The sequence below is a fragment of the Actinia tenebrosa genome, unplaced genomic scaffold (genome assembly GCF_029948245.1).
Source record: "Actinia tenebrosa isolate PJP-AT-01 unplaced genomic scaffold, QUT_ActTen_1.0 PGA_scaffold0__85_contigs__length_37466705, whole genome shotgun sequence".
Lineage (NCBI taxonomy): Eukaryota > Metazoa > Cnidaria > Anthozoa > Actiniaria > Actiniidae > Actinia > Actinia tenebrosa.
This window is the reverse complement of record NW_028292569.1, coordinates 14737338-14760055: the sequence shown is the minus strand read 5'-3', so window position 1 is coordinate 14760055 and position 22718 is coordinate 14737338. Positions and strand designations below refer to the sequence as shown.

General features: G+C 36.2%; 4 protein-coding genes across 5 annotated transcripts; 3 read left to right on the top strand and 1 right to left on the bottom strand.

Annotated features, from left to right (window-relative positions):
• Positions 1–336: 336 nt before the first annotated feature.
• Positions 337–3044, bottom strand: LOC116291649 (ras-related protein Rap-2b). Its single transcript, XM_031698835.2, has one exon. It carries the CDS (start codon positions 2746–2748, stop codon positions 2200–2202), a length of 549 nt encoding a protein of 182 aa, XP_031554695.1. The 5' UTR covers positions 2749–3044; the 3' UTR covers positions 337–2199.
• Positions 3045–4008: 964 nt separating this feature from the next.
• Positions 4009–10388, top strand: LOC116291634 (uncharacterized). The gene is made up of 6 exons (XM_031698820.2): positions 4009–5465; positions 6495–6962; positions 7074–7159; positions 7438–7672; positions 8208–8424; positions 8934–10388. Exons 1-6 carry the CDS (start codon positions 4118–4120, stop codon positions 9088–9090), a joined length of 2511 nt encoding a protein of 836 aa, XP_031554680.2. The 5' UTR covers positions 4009–4117; the 3' UTR covers positions 9091–10388.
• Positions 10389–12077: 1689 nt separating this feature from the next.
• On the top strand, positions 12078–16423 carry LOC116291636 (uncharacterized). 2 transcript variants are annotated; one of them, XM_031698823.1, is made up of 5 exons: positions 12078–12272; positions 12506–12600; positions 13898–14028; positions 14467–14740; positions 15433–16423. In XM_031698823.1, the coding sequence occupies exons 2-5, from the start codon at positions 12528–12530 to the stop codon at positions 15855–15857; spliced, it is 903 nt and encodes a 300-aa protein (XP_031554683.1). In that variant the 5' UTR covers positions 12078–12272; positions 12506–12527; the 3' UTR covers positions 15858–16423. The 2 variants fall into 2 exon arrangements, with proteins under 2 accessions (XP_031554683.1, XP_031554682.1); XM_031698822.1 differs by having other exon boundaries at positions 15430–16423.
• A 430-nt stretch (positions 16424–16853) lies between these two features.
• LOC116291637 (motile sperm domain-containing protein 1) lies at positions 16854–21218 on the top strand. The gene is made up of 7 exons (XM_031698824.1): positions 16854–17066; positions 17494–17698; positions 18528–18603; positions 19083–19227; positions 19548–19632; positions 20782–20937; positions 21054–21218. The coding sequence occupies exons 2-7, from the start codon at positions 17548–17550 to the stop codon at positions 21086–21088; spliced, it is 648 nt and encodes a 215-aa protein (XP_031554684.1). The 5' UTR covers positions 16854–17066; positions 17494–17547; the 3' UTR covers positions 21089–21218.
• Positions 21219–22718: the final 1500 nt, after the last annotated feature.

Genomic DNA, 22718 nt, shown 5'->3' with positions numbered 1-22718 from the left:
TCCTGACAATGCCAAAACAATTTAACCTTAGTCTCAAACTTCTTACCACATCCACAATTATAGCTGCTCATACATTTCGACTTCATCTTCAAATGCTTCTTCAAGTCCACTTCTTTCTTAAAAGTTCTCTTACATTCTTCGCACTCCATATATAGACTAACATATTTAACTACATAAACACGGGATGCGGGTAATCGCGGTACGAATCGAGGGGGGTACTTTAGACGGGTAATCCTCCGGTGGTCGTTGCGCTGGAACCCCCATCCCCTATACTACTTAAAAATACCAATTTAAAGTCATGTAGAGCAAAGAAGGAAGAGCTTGGCCACACAAGACTATGTTTATTTATTTTTATTATCAAAACATTAAAGTTTAAATTCTTCATCCACATTAAAACAGTTTTGAATTTAATAGAATCAAGTTAAGAATATATCTATAAGTTGCTGTTTGTAAGTAATTTTTAAATACCAATTTATATCAACATATTAGAAATTATAATAAAGAAACTAAAGCTAGCTGCAAAGTGCTCCCATTCACCCTACAAAAAATAATAAACTGTCAGCCCTTTATTAATCATTCAGCCTACCACCCAAACTGGCTTGTATCCTTTTAATCTCAGCATTTTTGTAGGAAAAGAGTTTACGAAATATGAACTTAGAAAGTAGTTTTATAATTCTACCAAGTAAAACAAGAATAATAATAATTTAACAAGAGTGATATTTGAAGATAACCTTGTTACTATTATTTTATCCAAACACTAAGGGTAGTGTTTGAAGTGAAAATTCTATACACTTGGTTGTATTATAAACTTAAACTTAGATTTTAATAATGAACTAGCTTAATTTACAAAGTTCAAATACAGACGAAACTAAGCCTTTCTTTGGTTAATTGAGTCTTAAAACCATGCATAATCTAGTAATGAATTGACAATGACTTGACAATTACTGCACCACTGAGTATAGGCCTAAAGGAGAGTAGCACAGGCACATGAAACCTCTACCACTGAAAATCTTAGCCTACAATTAACCATGATTTATTTATTAATTTATTAGCACTCTACAGACAGGCACAGTCCATTTCAGCTGAGGCTGGTATAAATGACGGCCGGTACATATAACTTGATGCAATAAATATTCAAATAAATCTTTAAATTGTTTTGATATAAATTACACCAGCATTATAAATACAATTCACAGCTGATTCTATTTATTCTTAAATTAACTAAAAATTGGAAGAATTTTGAATTTAAACAATGGCTATAATTCAAAACTAACTTCAATACATAAAAATGTATAAAATAAGACAAAGCATTTTCTAGAACAATACTAAATCTAGACTAATTAAAATTGTTGAACTTGTACGACAATATTACTTTAAGTAATTGAATTAATGGTGGAAGTGTTTTTTTTAAAATATCTTTATGAAAGATATTAGTTCAATCATGAATTGGAATTAGCAAGTTCTTGTCATGGTACACACAAAAAAGACAACGAAATTTGAAAGCATACATGTACGTTCCATGAGGTAGAGGGCTATTAAATAGCTTTACAGCGAAAAAACATTTTTTGGGACAGGAAGTAAAGAATACTATTTTCCTTTCAGTCCTTCATAAGACTATTGTACATTTCTATACTTGAAAAAAGTCTTTATTTTTTTAAGAGTACTCTTATTCTTCACACAATAGACTAATAACGAGGCTTCATTAGATTTCGAGTGCTTTCTATTTGAATTGTCCCACTACGGTACGCACGATGATGATTCAACAAATGTGATTCTTACCTTCTCATGCTGGATCAAAATTTATGTAAAATATTCCCTAAATACGTCTAATAACTATAAAAGTAAACCTTTCCAATGACCCTACTATATTGCAAGGTTTTCCTATTACTAATCGTTTCCCTAAAAAAATAAAAAATTTAGATAGTTTTGAAATGGACGAGAGCCAAATGTGTTTTTAAGTGTCAGCATTGAAATGGCTTCCCCGTTTGAGGACTTCTATTTCGTCATTGTTCGAATTCAGTATCATATATCTATCAAGCTGTTTTCGCTACAAAAAAGATTCTTGTTATAACTGTAACAGGATTTTGACTTTTTTTCTCTTTCTTTACAGGGAATGAGAATAAAACGAGACAACTTGTGATGCCCCAAAACTGTGAACTCACAAAACAAGTATCAATTTCACTAAGTCCAACTACATGTCTAGAGTACGACACAACAGCCGCCGCTATTTCGTCCACTTCTTGAGTTTGATGTCTTCATTCTACGCACTATTTCTACAAAAACTTGATTCACATTTTGTCGGGTCTTGGCGGACGTTTCAAAGAAAGGACATCCCCATTCTTCAGCTAAATCTTTTCCTTCGTTCACAGACACCTCGCGTTCGTCGTAAATGTCATTCTTATTCCCCACCAAAATTATAGGAACGTTTTCACTGCCTTTAACTCGTAAAATTTGTGATCTCATAGGCTTTAAGTCAGCGAATGTTTGCCTGTTGATTATAGAATACACGAGAAGAAAACCTTGGCCATTTTTAATGTATAGATCTCGCATAGACGCGAACTGTTCTGTTCCAGCGGTATCAAGAATTTCCAAAATCGAAGGAGTGTTGTCTACCTCGATTTCCTTTCGGTAAAAGTCTTCGATTGTTGGGTCGTATTTCTCCACAAATTGCCCCGTTACGAACTGAACAGTCAAGCAACTCTTTCCAACTCCACCAGATCCCAATACGACGACTTTATATTCCCTCATATTGCAGAGTTAGCAGGCAAACAACATCCAATAAAGCTGTAAACACATACACAACAGGGAAGCTAGAATCTCCGAGCCAGTCTGTCACTTTGTGATTCCAAACCTATGACGGCACTTCTTCAAGCAATAGTTCAGATTCCTAAGCCTCTGATGTCTATAGAGCAGCCCACCTAGAGTTTCCTTCACATCACATAAGCAAAGAGCCGTGCAAATCGCCGTCACCGGCCAAAAAAGTTATGATTTTGAAAAGCACATCTAACTTGTGATCATTGAGCCGATTAGGCGTGGTGCGTCTGCAAAGAGTCATGGGTAAAATTCATTTGGCGTGACGTGTTCAAATATTTGGGCTTCCTGTGTTGAGCCACCCTTCTTCACCCTTGATTACTAAAGTGAACAATCTCATCCCTAATCCTCCGGACTATCAGAACCTTCCTTTTTACTTCCTTCAATTTTTTATGATGTACTCCGAAAACGGCCTCTGGCTGATCGAAGTCAGGGCACGGCTAACTCGCAGATGCAATTCATATTCAGCGTGTTAGGTTTTTGGGAGGGAGGAAAACGGAGACCCAGGAAAAAGGCCCTCAAATCAAGGAAGAGACCTAAAAAACTCACTCTCTTAATTACTGGTTGATAAGGTAATTTGAGTATGTGGTAATTAATTTTGATAGCAGGTTTTTGAGGCTTATCCAGTCCGAAGAGGTAAATTCCCTATAAATAGCCTTATAAATAAAACCATCATGACGTTAGGGGTCAAGAATAGCCAGCACACGGTTTTTTGTATAAATTTTTACCTTGAATACAGGAAACAGGCCGCCGTGCGCCGACGATAAGGCGCGCACCACAGGTATCCCAAAGAAAAGAATAGTTAAGATACCGTACATAGGTGATTTGGAGGACATTTGAAAGCTTGGAGGTTGTATGAGTATCTTGATTTTATGGTTTCAATCCGTAGAAATAGTCAGATACAATATATACTTTATGACTCGTTTTAAGTAAATTTCAAAAAAGTCACGTGATTGAAAAAACAGGAATAAAAAATACTCCAAAAATATGTATATTTGTCTTCATTATTCCTTAAGAGACATTCTGGAAGTTTTCTTGTATTATATTAAAAAGATAGTTATGCTCTTGATGATATATTTGCACAGGTTTCAACAGGCTTCCCACTCCTTTGTTCTCAGCTGCTGCCGTTGACCGGAAGTAGACATCATAAAATATAAGAATTCCAAACACTGGGATCTGATTGGCTGGGAGTGTTGAGTCGTTGCCATCTCCCTTGGCGATCGCACGCGTTCCTTCAAAATAAGCCGAATGTTGTTGAAACAAGACTAATCTAGGCTTCCTTCTGATGCATTCCTCATAAATCAAGATGGATTTTTTGGTTTCAGTTTTATTGTTTGTCCTAGCAACGTCCCATCTCGTCTTCTGTAGCGTTAATTCTGATGGAAATCCGAATTCGTGTTCTTCAAATCCCTGCCAAAATGGTGGAATTTGTTCAGTAAATGGAACGAAGTTTAATTGTCAGTGTTTTCATGGATTTACCGGACAAATGTGCGAAATCAAGCCGTCCGATTGCTCTCCAACTCTCTGCGTTAATGGAGTGTGTAAAAAAGATAGTAATGGTAAGCCGACGTGCTATTGCAAGCAGGGATTTAATGGTTATCGCTGCGAGATAAACGAGGATGAATGTGCTTCTTCTCCTTGTCGACATGGTGGACTTTGTGTAGACAAAATCAACGGCTATCGCTGCACTTGTCAAAACGGATTCTACGGTCTACATTGCGAGTTAAAAGAAGAGCAGATTCAACAGTGTGTACAGAGCTGCAGTGGAGGATTGTGTTGGCGGAACGAAAGCGAAGTAATAAAACTTGAATGGGGTTATGGAGAAAGTATCTGCAACACCCAGCATTCTTGTTTTGACACGGCAGACTCTAACCACACTTTAAGAGTTACTCCTGATGACGTTTTCCTTGAAGTTCAACTGAGACCCCAGCAACTACAAGTTGGGGACAGTCTGAATTTTACTTTAGATGAAAACATGGCTCCATATGTTAGAGGTTTGAGACCATTCATGGGGGACAAGAATGTATTCCTTCAGTGCAAGGAAAATGTTTCAGAAGGCGCATACGTCGTCAAACAACCTCAGAAAAACGTGTTAATTGGAAAGGACCTCTTGACTGAAGGAGTTCATTATTTTATTGATGATGTTGATAGGACATTTAGATGTGAATTTGGACTTCGTGTGAATGTGAGTGTCAAGACAAATAAATGTTATGAACCAGGATCAACTAAGCAGTGCTCTGGACATGGGCAGTGTGCAACATACTTCAGCCAGTCTGCCTATCATTGTAGATGCTGTGGGGGATTCAGAGGGGAATTCTGTGAGAAGCCAGATCACTGCTACTCCACGCCATGCAAAAACCAAGCTGTATGCCAAAACACAGATGACGAAAATCTATACAAATGTCACTGTCTGCCAGGATATGAAGGAAAGCGTTGTAGCAGAGTAATTGACCTGTGCGCATCAAACCCTTGCAAGAACAATGTACCTTGCACCCCACAGTTGAACGACTTCTCTTGTGCTTGTCCCAAGGGCTTTGCAGGCAAGACTTGTGATGTGGAAGTCAATGAATGTGACTCTAGTCCATGTATTAATGGCGGAACATGCCTTGACAACAGGGGGTCATTCCAATGCCTATGCTTACCTGGGTTTACAGGTAAATATTAATATAGATATAGGTATACATCTATAACAAAAAATGATACCAACACACTATTTTCAACACACTATTTTCAACACACTATTCATTTCGATATATAAAAATCCTTATTTTATTTTATTTTATCATAATCCATTCCAAAGATTCAATTTGATAGGCTTCAGAAATTAAATATTTATCTTGACATTATCTGATTCATCTTATAGAAATAGAATACTTCAATATCTCAAGCTCCTTTTGTATCAACGAATTTGATAAGATTTGACTTCCAGTTTTCTTCATAAGCTTCAATCATTTAGAGTAAATATAGGTTTATGAACTTCAATTAAAATTCAGCTCATTTTCAGTATGTAAATATAATGTAAACATACATCATGTTCGTTAATATTCACTACCTGCCAATGGATTCATTTTAACCACATACTAATGTTTAATGAAGTACTTCATATATCCCTATGTATTTAGTTTTCCCTCTTTTACCACAAACTTTTTTATCAAGATTTTCTTCATTGCAGTACGTACTGGCCTTGGAAATTATTGTTATAATTATTTTAAACAACGATTTTTTTCCAAGTTATTTTCTTACTGCAAATGTAAAGTAATGCATAATTAAGCATTTTGATACTTTAGCCATGAAAATGTTGAACTTGCCACTGAAAGAATAAAAGTTCAATTTTATTCTGATTTATTATACTTGTGTGTCATAAATTTGTGGCTACATTAATGGATTCTAAATTCTAAAATATGAGTTAATTAAATAGCTAGTATTATTAGATAGCTGCTAGGCTTTGAAGAATGATATCATAAAAATTATAGTTACGTAACACTTGCCAGAATGAAATTTTGACAAGAATTTATTAAAATTCTGGGGAAAAAAGAGTTCTCAACACTTATTCCTTTTACTTTGGTAAGCAAAATTAAGACTGCCCCAGAAAACTGAAACTGCCATAAAACGTATGAGCCATATATATGAAGGATTTATTCTAATAATACTCTAATAATTAATTTTTAAAATTTTCCTTGCAGGCTATCATTGTGAGGTCAATATCAATGACTGTGCATCTAATCCATGCCAACACGGCACATGTATAGATGAGGTGGATGGCTTCAGATGTTACTGCAAGCCTGGATATGGAGGCATAACTTGTGGTCTCAACCTAAATGAATGTCTCTCTAACCCATGTCTGAATGGAGGGTACTGCGTTGACGAGATTAATAACTTCCATTGTGATTGTGGTCATGGGTACAGAGGCAAGCTTTGTCAAGAAGATGTTGATCTTTGTAAGGAGCCTTGGTGTGTTAATTCTCTGTCCTGTAAAGATGAAGGGCATAGTGTGAAGTGTGTTTGTAAGCCAGGCTTCATTGGTGCAAACTGTGGTATCAATGTACATGACTGTGATCCGAATCCATGTCAGAATGGAGGAACATGCAGAGACAAAGTCAATGATTTTCAGTGCTTCTGCCCTCCAGGCTTTACTGGCAAGACTTGTGAAGGTGAATATTATTTTTTTGCAGCCAATATAATTATGTAGTTAAAATTACTGAAAAGCATTGATAGTATGAGAACAAAAAACAAACTTACAGGTCCATTTTCATTCCAAACAGTTGAGAGTCCCACTACTCCACCAAATGTACCTGGGATGAAAGACCTCATGCTACGCATCCTTACTGAAGATTGTCATCTTATGAAGGTAGGGATATGATTAAATGATATCCACATAAATGTGCCACTCCACCTGTGGTCAGTGTTTTAGAATGAAATGGACAGGGACCATGGAGAGAGAGTCGGCGGGGGTTAGCTTTGGCCCTACACTTTCAGTCTTATACATACTAGATACTATGTTTTATACTCTTAGCCCTTTTTTAATTTTCCAGGTTCCAACTGTCTTTTAGTCAACTTCTGATTAAGAAAGGAGAGTGATTTTCAAATTATTCCTCACTGTTTTGTGTGTGTCTTTTTTTACTCCAGGACTCAGTTTTACTTCATGGTATCCTCTTAAATATCACCAAGAATATTGCCAAAGCCTGCAGTTGCGACTTCAGCATGAATCACATTGATGCAAATTCTGCAACATTAGCATGCCTGGACAGCATTAGTGGTAAACTGACCATACCAACTTTACCAGTCAAGAATCAGACTATTGAGGAGTTGCAGTGTTTGATCTGGGATTATCTGTCAAGCCATAAGAATGTCATTGAACTTGGTAAATATGATTTTCCTGTAATAATTAATGAATAATTCATAATTTTACTAATTATAAGATGATTGCAAATCTATAAAGCCCAGCCCAAAATAACATCGCTGTCCAAATCATAGTACATGCTCAAAATCACACATTTTTTTGGATTGACAAAGTAAGGTTTTGGTGTACGTCAATCAAATTGTTTCCAGGACATTGTCATAAAGTAACAAAGTTTTTAAGGTCATGTGCCTATGGAATGTTGTGAAAGCACCTTGATTGACGTCCACCAAAACCAAGTTTGTCACATGTTAGCAAATCGTATAGGATTTTGCATGTGTGATTGGAATAAATGAATAATGAATAAATGAAAGTGCATTAAAAGAGTTACAGTTTCCAGGGATGTAATAAAACTGATGGATGACAGATTGTAACAGTGACAGTAAATGGTACTATTTTCTACATGCCGTTTACAAGGACTGTAAAATCCAAAGGTGATATTGATAAAAACCTCTATAAAAATTCAGATATATTTTAATATACCTTTGGTCTTTTGCAGGTCACGATACCTTTGTCACAGGACTATTCGGGGACTTAGTATCCCTATGCAAGAAGAGCAATGTTGATTCTAGTTCAGACAAGGTCCTTGAGACAAGTACCAATCTTGCTGTCACCATTGGTTCTCTGTGTGCTGTTGTTGGTCTTATTATGGCTGCTATTGTTGTCTGCTGTAAATGTAGAAGATCTAGGCCACCTGTCAAGCACATCCAATCAAGGTGCATCATTAATCTGCTTTTAATCCCAATTATTTGTGCTTTTACATAGGAGGAGCCTTGCTCTCTAGAGATATAATATCTAGATAACAGAAAAGCCCTTTGTGATTAAATGGCTCTTTCCATAGCCCAAGGAGTTCCTGTTCCTTTATGTATATATATGCCACTGCCCATGTAGTTAACAGATCTCTCTTCTTTTTTGGGTGCTTGGGATCCCTGTATAAAGAAGGGAGGCCTCATTTACTCAGCTCAGTCTCCCTCAGTCCACCACAGGTAACCCACCAAATAAAAATTCAAAGCAAAGACAGACACTTTCTGAAGAGGCTAAGTGAGGGATAGCCTGATTTAGCCTGTGTAGCATCCTAAAATGGATGGGGCTAGGGGATGGGGCTAGGGGATGGGGTGGGGTGGGGGAGCTGTGAGGCCCCTCCCCCATCCCACGTGGACCACTACGCAGGCTAAACCCAATTTTGCTTAGATTACTCATGTCTGTTATATTTCTTAACTCACAGGAAAGAAGATGACCTGATTAATGATATCAGTGGAGATCTAATGGCAGCCATTGCACCAACTCCCAAGTCAATGTACAGGACAAGTGGCGGATACCACAACGTGGCATACTCTGGTAGATTCAACCCAGAAAATCCTATCCAATCAAAAAAAGTCTAATCTATAGTATACTATAGTATATACTAGAGTGCAAACCATATATCCGTGAAGTACATGAAGTACTAATTATTACAAAAAAGCGCCAATGAAAATTATTGAAAACAAAAGAATATTCAGTGCTATTTAGTTTTTGCTATTTCTTCATGGATATATGGTTTGCACTATAGAAAAGTCTTCTCAAATTTCTGAGGAAATACCCGGTTGACCTTATTGGTCATTTTGTATGTGAGACTGGGTTGGACATTTTCCATTCTGTCTTTCTCTACAAAGGAAGAGCTTCGACAAGACTAGGGTTTTAGACAGCATATGAATGGACACTTCTCTTCTACCCTGCGACGTAAAGGTGGAGGAAACAATTAATTGGCTGATATTCTAGTCATTCCTTTGTATGAATGTAAACACTTCTCAGTCAATCTAAAATCAATGTAATACATGACATAGAGAAACAATACAAAAGATACTGAAGTGGTCTATTGAGGTATAAAAAAGTCAGTGGGCACCTTTACATTTCATAATGCTAGTAACCATAGCAACGGATAGATTCATATAGATTAATACATAGTAATATATGAGTGAGGTCTAATGACATATATGACAGACAGTCTTAATTGCCCCAAGGAGAAATGTAAGAATTTTGAATTTTAGATTACCTTGCTTGTAGAAATTGCTTTTCCCATTATTCATAGCATTCTGATTGGCTTACCCGTATTTTATATCTTACCGACTTAATTTAAACAGTAAAAATACTAATATTTTAATGGATATATAAACGTAGTAAAATTAAACAGGAGCTAGGTTATCAAAGATTAGTTTATCATAGTTCAAATATCTTATTATTGTTTATTGTGTGTTAATTAGGCCCCGGCGCACGAAACTGAGGACGTCAGGGGGGTAAGAGATTGAACTATTGCGTACAAGGTTGTGTAAATAAGAGAAGATGTCTAAATGTTGGCTAAAACTGATTTTGCAACTACTATAAAATAGACGACTTTTGAAGGAGTTGGATTTATCTTTTTTCAATATACACCTCCACGGTTTTTTCTATTTTTCGGATGTGGGACTTGTACTTGATTTCTGAGATATATCCGATCGATACCTAAAGCTTGCTTTTATTGCTTGCAGATAAAAATTGGAAAAACTAATTCAATGTATTTCTATAGTGAACTCTACACTTGAACTGTTTTGACCGTCTTTTTATGCTCAACAGTCGAGGACTGACTGCAATTGAAACTTGTGTATGCTATAATAGTTATTAATATAACTTGATGCGCTTCTGAAATAAATTTATATCGAAATTAGCGTCTTTGTATATTTTTAATTTAATGCGCGACCTTTGTTAATGTGTGCGCTTTTGAAAGCAAGCAACTTTTTCGAATATTATTTTTGTTTTTTTATTTTTTTATTTTTGTTTCTTATTATTATTTTTCACTTCTATCTAAACTAGGCGCTCTACAACTGACCTGCCGTCAAGATAAAACAGTATGTGCGCAAAGTAACAGCGATTTTATATCATCCTCTTGATAAAGATGCTTCATGGTCTGTATAATCATACCGAATTTTTCTTTTGTTTTCTTTCGATTATCACTCAATAACTTATAATTTTTGTTTCGTAGGGGGGGGGGGGGGGGGTGTCAAATCACTCCACGTATGGAATGAAAGAAATTGAAGCGGTTTTTTGTGGAGAGTTATAATAGCAAACCCCTTTACAAATGATATATTTATATTTATAGTTTTGTTATACTTTTTCGTAGTCTTTCGCAATACCCAATTCAGTTTCTATAGGTGGTATGGAGTATGTTCATTGATTCAAAATAAACAGGTCCATACTTCCAGACCTCGAGTGCTGAACCGTCGTATAGATTTACGGCTACGCTGGAGATTTCGGCCCCAACACCGCTATCCTGGGGGGACTTACAGACTGATCAGGAAGCTCGGCAAAAGCCTAAGGGAGAAGTTAGTCGGCCCCTAGACCATAGATGATTAACCCCTTGCTATGACCAGCAAACCCGTTATTTCGCTTGTGTCGCTGATGAGTTAACATTCATAGGCACTCCTGTCCATGTGGGACGGATTTTGGAAAAAGATACCAATTATAAAATAACTGCTCTAAATCTCGCGTACTGATTGGTTGGGAGCGCGTGCTTTATGAGAGCACACAGCACTCGCGCGCACTTCCAGTTTCGTCATTCGTGTAATTTGTGTTTTATAAAAGAAATAAAAAACTGGCTTGCTGTGCTGTGTGGAGTTATAAAACACTTGGGGATTGGCAGATCACTCGAGAAGTGTCAAGAAGCACTCCGCTACGCATCGTGCTTCCCCTGACACTTCTCTCGTTCCTGCCAACCCCCGCGTGCTTTATAACTGTACACAGCACACGCGCGCGTTTTCTATAGTCTTCATTGAAATAGTCAGAGCCACCTTAAGAAGGGAGAGCGAAGTATTGATTGCGCATGCGTGAGGTCGACAAAAAAAATGCAAAAATAAATTGCCGATTAGCTAGGTTGGTTGTTCTCATTCCTTCAGGGGAATCAAATCACCGGCAGAGGCAAAAAATTGTGTTCCTAAGAAGTCAGGATTTTGCAAATTGATGTATATACGTGATGGGTATTGGTAATCTTGGGCGAGTGGTCATGAAGAGGTTTGCCTTCTCTAGAAACTCAACAGGAGTCCCTTTAAAACCATTCAAAAGTTGTGACAAGTCAAATAAACAGAGCTGATTTAGTATTGGACAATGTTAGAAGAAGGGGCTGTCCATAATGCGCTCACAAATGATCTATTTCGATTATGAGTTACCGCGTAATAAGCAGAAAACTGACATGAGAATCGTCATAACAAAACCCGAAGATAATTGCGTTTAATTTACAATTTTTGCATACCAAAACTTGTGAAGGATAATTTTTAAGTTACCTTTAAAATAAGGTGAATTCTTTTACTCTCTCTTGGAGATAAATTTACATGAATATTATTAGTTCAGGCGGACAATGAACCCTATTAGCGAAACTTCAAGGACCTTTCGTTTGCTTATCAAATATTCATTTGGTTTGTACCGTATCTATCAGTGCATATTTGAACAAAGGTTACATTTGAAGTAGCAGCGTAAAGCAGCCATACATCCAAGAAAGGAAATCAGCTCTGTATTTTCGTATAAGAAACCCTAAAAAGCAAAATTTTAAGGCTGTGTGGTGAGTAATAAGGCAAAAAGGGCAACTACAGACGATGCGATTCTTTTAATTTGTTGAAATACATATATTGCGGAATATTTTGGACGAAGGCAAAGTAAAGCCAGGTGTTTTACCCTTAAGATCGTTTTAACGACGACTTCCCAGCTATTCCATCCAATCATCTAACAAGAAGCACCTCTTGTATTGTTTAGACTCTGTTCCTGTCAAGGTACCGAATTTTTCTTTATTTTAAGCCGTTAGAAACCGACGTCACTGATGGAAGCTAGCATGGAGCATATCAGGTTTTTCGAGGAGCAGGCGAACAAGAATGAGAATTCCTCCAGAAATGGTGAGTTTTTAATTAATAAACCTAAATATATACGTATATTGACAGTTAGTTTATAAATAAACTAGCTCAGAACATCAAAATCTGGCTTTGATTTCGGTGGCAAGTTGTTGGAAGTTGCGTGCGATGACAACTCGAAAAACGCATAGCTACATTAGTATATGTAACAGTGAGGGCGCTAGCAGCGAGTTTTTAATATCTTTAATTGAAACTACTAGATTAACGTAAGAGAGATAACTAGCAGCTTGAAAAACTTAAATTTGAATTGATATGTAGTAGTATAATGGAAGAGAAAAAGGAAGAAAACTTTCATGAAAGTTGTAATTGTTTTTCGAGCCTACGACAGCTGCCCATAGCTAATAAAGTCTGGAATTCAAGATTATCGCTATTGAGATCAGAATTCAATAGGAATTATAAAAAACTGGCTTTTGTATCAAAATTTTCTTAAAAAGAATATCTGGAAGAGTTTTCACAGGTTTGCTATACGAATTTGTAACTTTAACTAAGAACTATACATTAGAAGTTTGGTCTCAAATATTTTGGGATTTCTACGAAAAGCTTCATTAATAACAAGACAAAAGAAAACGAAGTCCTGTCATATGACTGCAAGGATAATTCCTTAGATATTCACGTTAAAAGTGTCAAATAAAATTTTACTGCTAAACTTGAAGCGTTTAAAACAAAGCCTAGTTGCAGAAAAGTTCAATGCAAACTTTGCTTAGGTAGAAATGCAAATGTAGCGACTCCCTTGATCGCAATTGAATTGAATGTTTCGTAAAAATCGAAAATTTGAAAGGGAAAAATGAAAAGATAAATAGACTAAAATTCAGGCAAAATTTTTAAGAAATATGCTCATTGAATCATTGAGAACGCGCGGATACTCTCTCTCTCTCTCTCTCTCTCTCTCGTAATAGAAAGCTAGAATTATATGTATGACGTGAGAATTCAAAAATGTTCGAAAATAGTTTGTGTAACTTTCGATCTCCTTCTCTGCTGGAAACGTTTTCTTTCTTTTTTTTCTTCTTTTCAATAGTAGTTAAAAACATTCCTGTCGGATATCCTGCCCAGTGAATAACCATGATAATACCCAGGATTAATTTGTTTTTGTTAGTTCGCCAAAATTGTACCAAACTTGAACATTCCCAAACAAAAATTTTCAAAATAAGTTTTTGTCCCAAGTTTGTCTAAAAGCTTATTACGCCCCCGGAATCAAATTTGTCCACGCATGTGAGAAGTATTCCACCCTAGGACTACCTATAGACATAACCATAAATGGTAATATTTACGTTTCTCTCTCAAGGACCCCCCACGAATAATTTTAGTGATGGACAGCAGAATGGAGTGATGGAGAAGCCGAAACTTAAGAAGATCACAAGAGATATGCCAAAGTGGCAAAGAGATAAGATACTGAAGGAGAACGAAAGAATCAAGGTGAATAACTGTATGTCTTGGTGGTGTCTTGTTTTACTGCATGAGCGTGAAAAAGATATTTCAATTAAACAACAATTTATACTAACACAGTAAAAATGTCGTTCTGGCTGGAACTGATTCTCTAAATGGAAATATATCAGGGAGATTTCTTTAAAGAAGCGTCTGCAACGTTGAAAAGATGACCCACTTTCAGCCGGTCTCTGGTCCATCATGACGCACAAATTGAAATTAGTTTGAATTCATACAGCTCGTATAAACATTTGCAATGAAACAAGCCCACCACCTGCGTGCTTAATGCTTTAGTTTTTGGCCTTAATTCAAGTGAGTTAAATGAAGACTTCATACTCCGAGGCCGCCTATATATCAAAGTCTCTTTCCTGAAAGGATGCCGGGTTAGCAATTCAATTCAAACAATTCTTCATCTTTTACACTTTACAGGAACAAATAAAGAAAATCGAAGAAAAAGAAAAAGAAGAGCAAAATAAATGGGTTGGGCTTCCGCCGTGGAAAGTAAAAATTCTCAAGGAAAAAGAAGCCCTGCAGAAGCAAAAAGAAGAAGAAGAACGGCAAATGCGATTGAGGCAAGAAAAAGAAAAACAAGAATGGGAATCCCTCCCGCCTTGGAAAAAAAACCTCTTAGCAATGAAAGGTGTTGCTCGTTTTACAAAGAAAATCGAAGAAAGTCAGTCGACAGCTAACCATGTTATAAGTGGTAGGTTGATATTTGAGGACACTGAAAACATTAACGGCCAACCAATGCATAATAACGATAATAACGCATTCTAACGAAGAAAACGCTACCTATAACGATTATGATAACGCGAGATAACGAAAAGAAACATTAACGAAACATCAGTAACTTTAGTTGACGAGAAAACATCTACTTGACGAAGCACCTCTATTTTTTTACTAATTTGGAAGGTCATTTCACAACTTAACAATACGACTAACGCAATGTAACGAACGTAACGCAACATAATGTAAGACACATTTTACAATCATTCACCATTCTCCGCAAGGGGCATTTGCTTGGGGTCCCCTCCACACGCACTACTACTACATTCTATATTCACAACATACAGCACTCAACTCACATGTGGATTTTTATGGAGGGAGTAAACCGGAGAAAACTCTCGTAGCCGTACGACAGAATAACGCATCAAACATAAACTCAACTCATATATATGATCCAGTCTGAGACGGGACTCGACCGAACTCGACCATTATATACGCCACCCATGTCATCCTAATGTAACGCAACAAACGATAAAATACATATCACACTAATCCAAATAATAACATTATTTTAAAGCCTAAAATTCTTTAATTAATAATAATTTTGCTTGATACAACTAACGTAATCATTGCTAATTCTGATAATTAATCGACTAACGCTTGTAGCAGCTGACTCGGCCGAAGACAGGGATTCGGAAAACAGTTCCGATATTCCGGAAGACTATGGAGACAATCCAGAGGATAGCATTGGAGAAGATGACATCGAGCAAGAGCAGGTTGAGAATGGCTTGGAAGAAGAGGGAAAGGCTGCTGGAGATGAAGAACAAGAGGAACAAGTGAAAGACGATAACCAAGAGAACGGCCTTGAAAACTGCCACGAAGAAAGCCACAAGGACAAAGATGCTGAAGAAGCTGAAGAAGAAGTCAAAGAAGAACACAAAGAAGAGGCTGAAGAAGACGGTAAAGAAGACGTTGAAAAAGACGTCGAAGAAAAGCCTGAAAAAGAAGAATCCGAAGAAGTTGCTGAAGAAAACGTTGAAGAAATGGCTGAAGAAGAAGTGAAACTGATAGAGGTGGACTCTCCTACAGAGTGATATTTCAAGTAATAATTCGTATAGTTCACTAAATCCAAAATAAAGTATATAAACTTTCCGGTTCATGAACTTTTGGTGGTGTATAAAGTTTAGATACAATTGGATGCACGTTTATTTAATCAGTAGTTTAGTCAGACGCGACGCCAAAATAAAAGATATGGATTATAATATTTTAATATGGCAATAGATAGCTCCCAAGTAGATCAACTTTATTGGCTTTTTTTACTTGATTTTATTCAATAGTTATATCTTTTGTAAGTTTATAAACGCCACAAATTCTTATTCCCGCTTTTTTAAAGCCATTTCAGTGAAATGTTTCCTAAGCTTTCATGTTCAAATAGCGAAAAAACGTAATTGCTTTTTTTATAGCTTTTAGTAAACGATTTTTTGTATTAAAAATATTTGCAATTCTTGCGTTAGTGTTTCAGTCATATAGCGCACTTGTATTAGCACAATCAATCAGTATATGCAAGAGAAAGATTAGTTCATATTCTCTTGGTATATGTAATGATTTCAGTTTTTGGGGAAAAATAACGTACCTTGAAATAAAAGTAGCATAATAAAAAGCTGTATGTATTGGAAGTTACAGAAGTTACGTAGAAACGGAGACGCCATGTTGTTGAGCAGGGCTTGAGCTACACAGGGATTACAAAACAGAAAAGATTATAAGTGATTGTTATATGCAGTTTGTTCACTTTGACTACACAGAGGTGCGGATAGGCAATGATTTTTGAACTTAATCGAGGGATTGCATCCCTTGTATTTCCCTTGACTATTATGTCTTTATTTTTTGGTCTATTCTGCTTATCTCTACCCTCTACAAACTGCACCCTCTAAAGCAGGAAAAGAGGAGTGAAAAGCGAAAATACGCTTAAAACAAAACGCACCATCATCGCCGTGCCTTTTTTGGTTGGGGTAGGGGGGGAATCGCTGGATATTTTATTTGTCTGTCTGTCCAGAGAACACGTGATGTCATAATCCCAGCATGCTTCGAGAGTAAACAGCTGAGTTAAACAACAACAAAAGAAAATGGTTGATTTGAAAGCGTGAAGTCAGAGCAGAAAATAGCAAAAAAGAGACAAGAATAGCAATAAAACCTCTATAATTTAACCTTAGATAGATCTATCAATCTGCATCCATCGAAAAAGGCTCCTCGAAAATGCCATTTTGCTGAAAACCCCGACGATATTCGACTCAAGGTACACCAAGGTAAGTGGGGCTTCCTTTAGCCAGAAAATAAAACTTGGTCAGATGCATAAAAAAAATACTAGTTTTCAGAACAACAGGTTTGTAATTCAATAAGATAAGAACATGTAGATTAATATCTTTTATCCAAGTTCCATTTATTCTAAAAGAAAGCTTTGAAATACTCAAAACATCTTGTAAAATTTGAATTAAAAGTACAAACCTTAAGATTCCTTTACTAACACTAACATTTAAATGGAATTTTGTTTAGTTTCTAATATATTCTGTTTATTCTTCGTTAATAAATTCTCAAGGAATACGAGGGTATATAATCTTACAGTTATTCATTCATTTGTTGTTTTTTTCAAGATTTTTAGGAATCTTTTAACAAAGCCTATAAGCTTATTTTTTTACCATCAAAAGATCTGATTGGCTGATATCTGTATCCTAGGTAACCACATAACCAAGAAAGCCATAGGTGTTGTTGCCACAGTTTTGTGGCTGTATGAGGTCAGTGCAGTCATCGCACTTCACTGATGGCTCCCTTCCAGTGTTTGTTTTCCCCAACACCTTAAATTTCTACGTCAAGGACCAGTCTACCCACAAGCAAATCTTGACTGTCTACAACCCCTATGAGTTTGTGCTTAGGTTTAAAGGTATGTACTTTAAACATTAGTTAAGGTATAATAAGGATTTATAGTAAAACCAGCAATCAAATATTTGTCTAGATCTAGGTATTTCAGAGTTTGAAATAGATCCACCCAACTGGCCATCAATGGGCAAATTTTGCCCAAAATAACGATTTCCAAAAATATTTTCGAATTAATAATACAAGTAAAACGGCAGGTGAAATATCACTACTAAGGATTAGTTGTCTGACTGCCAAGAAATACAAAGCTGTCTGACTATATTTTTTGAGCTGTATAGCCTTATAATATGAAATGTTGTAAATGATATTGAATTGTTTCTGGGTAATAACCACTATTGAATTGGAAGCTCTAATAATTTATTGATAAAACCAAGAACTTAAGGACTTTGTTTTTCAACCCACCTATTTGTTTTCTGTATTTTTTTGTTCCTGCTTGTGTTGTAACTGAAGGGAAAAAAACAGTTTTATTAACCCTGAAACAACCTCCTCACCAATCATGTTCTGGGAATGGCTAACTCACAGATTGTTTGAACCCTGAAATAATCTCCTGTCTGATCAAAGTCAGGGAATGGCAAACCCTAAAACAACCTTCTGACTGATTAAAGTTAGGGAATTTTAATGACCAATGTACTCACAGATTGAATTTAAATCTAGTGTATTGGGTATATCTTGTAACTAGAGAAAAACTATTAAACGAGGGAGTTAAATACGAGGTGTAACATTCAAACACAAAATCTCAGGTGAGAGCATTACTTCTAGACCACCTTTGGTCACAACAAAGGTCACTACTTACTTTACCAGTTGTCAAAATTAATCAAGCTTTATTTATTTGACAGTTTTATGTACAGCACCAAGCCGTTATCTGGTTGTGGATGCAGAGGGTCTTATCAAACCACGATGCTGTGTTGATATGTATGTTCAAATTTAAATATTGTTAGAAAATGTATGCAATGATAATCATAGTGTAGAAATCAAGATTGTGTGTGCAAAACAAATTGTGCAAATCTTATACCCTGAAACAACCTCTGGCCTAATGAAAATCAGGGCAGGGCTAGCTCACAGATCAAACCCTGAAACAACCTCTGGACTTATCTAAGTCAGGGCATGGCTAACTCACAGATCAAACCCTGAAACAACCTCTGGCCTAATCAAAATCAGGGCATGCCTAACTCACAGATCATTATAATTTAGCATGTTAGTTTTTGTGGAGGGAGAAAAACTGAAAAAAAGTCCTCAAGGGAGAGACCTAACAAACTCTACTCACATGTGATTCCAAGTCCAGGAATTACACCCAAGACCCCAGAGGTGAGATGCAAGTGTACTACTTCTATGCTACCCTTGATTCCCTAAAAAAACCTGGTGGATATTGATTATATACCTTTGCATTTCAGAGTAATACGCCATACAGCAATCCACTCTACTCCCATCAACCAACAAGACAAGTTCAGGCTACAGGTCTTTGAGCATGGTGTTGATAAGATTCTAGGAAGAAAGGAAATTCCTTCCGTTATTCTTTCAAGTAGAGTAGGCACCGAGGTAAGATGCAATGGTCTCTCTTATGCAAGTATGTCCTAAGAATTAAAGTTCTGTGCCACATCTATATTCTTCTATAACCAAAGCTTTCCTGTAGTTTATTATAGCTGTTTTTAATTCTAGGAATCTGTTAATCCAACCATTCATTTATTCTATCACCTATCCACCATCATTTCATCTGTCTGTCCATTTATTCATTCACCCATCTTTGTTTTCCCAGCTTCCATCTATCCACTTAGACTGTTCTCATCCATCCATTCATCCATCTCATTTTTTTATCTATCTATCTATCTATCTATCCATTTATTTTCTCTTTTCTATAGAAAGAGAAATCAACAAAGCCTTCTGACAGATCAAGCAGAATAGAAAATAAAGCTGCAGTATTCCAAGATGCTGTTCCTTATCATGGTGAGATTAAGTACACCTTAATAGTACGCCTTATAAATCATGTTTCATTGTCTCCTATTTCAGACCACATTTCATTATGTAGGGTATCATTTCTTTGTTTAAAGCAAGTAGTAATGATGTCACTAGTGCTAAGATCTCTGTTGCCTCTTTTGAAATACTGTTAACTGGCACCTTACATGGTACGTTAAATCAAACACAGCTGTCAAGAGTACCATTAAAGCAAATAGTAGTAACGTCATGGTGGTTGCCATGGTATAAAAATCTCTAGAAATATAATGGCAAATAACATGGTACATTAAATCAAACACTGTCAAGAATACCATTAAAGCAAGTAGTAATAGCGTCATGGTATGCTACCATGGTAAGATCTTCTCTCTTGCATCTCTTGAAATATACTGGCACATAAAATGGTACGTGTCAAGAGTACCATTAAAGCATGTCCTGATGTCAGACAAGGCAAAGGTGTCATTACAGTATGTCATTGTCGTCAATCTAGTTACTTAACAATGACATTTTACTTTACATGACAACTTACTTTGTTTGTACAACGTTTTGACTTTAAAGTATATTATTCTTGTGATAGTGTACATTACCTAGTGTCCAATATACATCTGCTCTTACGATTAGGCTGGACAACACTCACATGACCATGAAATTTAGTTTCTTCATGCTCTGTGTAAAACCTGTTTGGAAATATACTCGTTTTTTTTGTCCATCTGATTTTCCTCAATCTCAAAATCAGGGCAATCTAGGCATACTTCTTTAACAGCAATTCTAATATAAGAAAACCGTAGACTGATTCCATAAGTCATAGTTTTTTCTCCTTTGTGGGTTGTGGCTGCTCAACTAGTGGTGTGTGAGCGATATCCAGAATAGACAGAAGAGCAAAAACACTGACTTATGGAATCAGTCTAAAGAAAACTGTTGTTCATATCAAAATGCTTCACACTGCAACAACATCAGCGAGGTAGCTAATTCCTATACCAATATTTTCCATAGCATCTTTGCCTCACTTTTTGCTTTTTTTCACTCAATTTTGCACATGGCAACTACACTCTTCCATACAACATACTTCTCTCATTAACGATTTTAAGGTTGATGTTGCCCATAGCAACACGCTTGATTTAGATACTTTATTATATCATACAGGCACAGGTTATACCCCAAGCTTCTGGGTAGTACTACTAGCCATCGCGTGTATTGCTGCCGTCATGCTCCCCCTTCAAGGTGAAAGCGCTTCCTCTAGGCTGCCTAGTTACTTACACATGTCTGTCAATCAAAAACTTGTGGCAGCATTCATTCTAGGTGAGTGTATTATCTGAATTTCCTCAAATCATATTATGCACACCCTACAGATATTCCCTTCCATTCCCAAAATTTCTTTCCCACTAATTCTTTTACATATTCTCATTTCATTTTAGGATTGGTAACAATGGCTCTACTAAAAACAAACTGATGAACAATAAATCTACAATTCCTGAAGTACAACCTTCCATAAATATTCTAAGAGTATAATTCATTTTCAATATTTTAAAAATAATTTTGAACATTTTTTAATTAGGATAATTAAATTTTTAATACATTAATTTTTTTCTGGTGTCACGAATGTTTGTCTTTCTCACATACAAATGCGCATGCATAACTAACATTTTAAGGGGTGGACCAGAATAACTCGCAGGGACATAAGCTTTCGGATCGTCAAGTCGTCCAGTTCAAGCATTTTAATTGGCTGAACAGTCAATCTTGCTGACGCTTCCTGACCGTGCCGTGTGCCTTATTAGACATACACGAAATCTCCTCTAGAGAATATGGTGCACTAATATAACTTTGGATAAACACCTTTTATTCATCACACTCCAGAATTTTTCTTCCTATTAACCAAGAAACCCCATGTCGTGTTCAATATGAAGTTGGTGGACGCTATGATTTATCACTCTTAGTCTAAGACTATTGAATAAATTGACAAAAAATAACTGAAATGAGTTAAGACCACATACCATGCCAAGGCTGTTCTTGTAAATTGTTCCGTGAGTCTTTGTTTTCCTTATAAATAAGACCTTATAATGCATGATGGGCAAAGAAAGTTCTTTCTGCTCATTTACAAAAACAATTTTCATCGTTCAATTCGGTCGTGTCGCATGGAAATTTTTCCTCATCCATGCACTATTTCAATGCTGATTTTCCCCCCAATTTATCTTTTTCATTTAGTATCTTTCTTCCAAATTTCGTCCAGTTTCTAATTGATACAGAAACAAAAGTCTTCTGAGTTCAAAACCAAAGTTTGTTTTCTAAAATATTAAAAAGGCCGGCGGCACAAAACCAATGACATCACAACCTCTTAAACAAAATGAAACGGTTTTATTACCCCAAAAAATTAATTGTGGTTACGGACACTACTGTTCTGTTCAGACGTCAAACTTTTCATGTGGCGCGTCGAGTCTAATTGCCAAAGAGGTCTAGCGCTGTTTTTCGTCGAAACTAGTAGAAGTATATAGAACACCTATCTTAACAAATGCCTTCTGGCGCTAAAGAAAATGAACGGTTGTATTATAAAATAGTTGTTGGCGTTTTCTAAACCACTGCCTTCGAAAGCAACGTTCAACGTCTGAAGTGGACTTTTTAAAACAAGTCCGAATATTCCATACTGCCGCTGGTGATACAATACTTTGTCTTATTTTTCTCTGACTTATTTTTCATAGTTATTTTATTTCATAGTTTTTTTTCTGCACTTTTCTATTTTTACGTAGTTGATATAATTTTAGTCGAATCTCCACTTATGTGATCTCTCTCTTAAAACGCTTAATACGTAAAAGACTAAGCGCTTTATGAAATAAGCTTTACATCATCCTCTTCGACGATAACCGAAGTTTACTTATTATCTTAAGTGAAAAAATCAAGCTCATGTTATTTTCGAACATTTCCTGGGGCTTTCTAGGAAATGAAAAAGTAAAGCCAGCAGGCATTAACCATGGAGGAAGTGTATCATTTGCGCACGGTTAATGCATCATAACAAAATCAAAAAAGGAACATAATATTCACATGAATTTCACATATCATATTAACCTCCCCTAATGTATATTAATAAG

Coding starts and splice junctions, on each gene's coding strand:
- LOC116291649 (XM_031698835.2), bottom strand. CDS start 2,748: ATGAGGGAATATAAAGTCGTCGTATTGGGATCTGGTGGAGTTGGAAAG.
- LOC116291634 (XM_031698820.2), top strand. CDS start 4,118: ATGGATTTTTTGGTTTCAGTTTTATTGTTTGTCCTAGCAACGTCCCAT. Junction 6,963..7,073: donor TACTGGCAAGACTTGTGAAG/GTGAATATTATT, acceptor CATTCCAAACAG/TTGAGAGTCCCACTACTCCA. Junction 7,673..8,207: donor TAAGAATGTCATTGAACTTG/GTAAATATGATT, acceptor GGTCTTTTGCAG/GTCACGATACCTTTGTCACA.
- LOC116291637 (XM_031698824.1), top strand. CDS start 17,548: ATGAGGTCAGTGCAGTCATCGCACTTCACTGATGGCTCCCTTCCAGTG. Junction 17,699..18,527: donor GTTTGTGCTTAGGTTTAAAG/GTATGTACTTTA, acceptor TTTATTTGACAG/TTTTATGTACAGCACCAAGC. Junction 20,938..21,053: donor TGTGGCAGCATTCATTCTAG/GTGAGTGTATTA, acceptor ATTTCATTTTAG/GATTGGTAACAATGGCTCTA.
- LOC116291636 (XM_031698822.1), top strand. CDS start 12,528: ATGGAAGCTAGCATGGAGCATATCAGGTTTTTCGAGGAGCAGGCGAAC. Junction 14,029..14,466: donor AGGAGAACGAAAGAATCAAG/GTGAATAACTGT, acceptor TACACTTTACAG/GAACAAATAAAGAAAATCGA. Junction 14,741..15,429: donor AGCTAACCATGTTATAAGTG/GTAGGTTGATAT, acceptor TAACGCTTGTAG/CAGCTGACTCGGCCGAAGAC.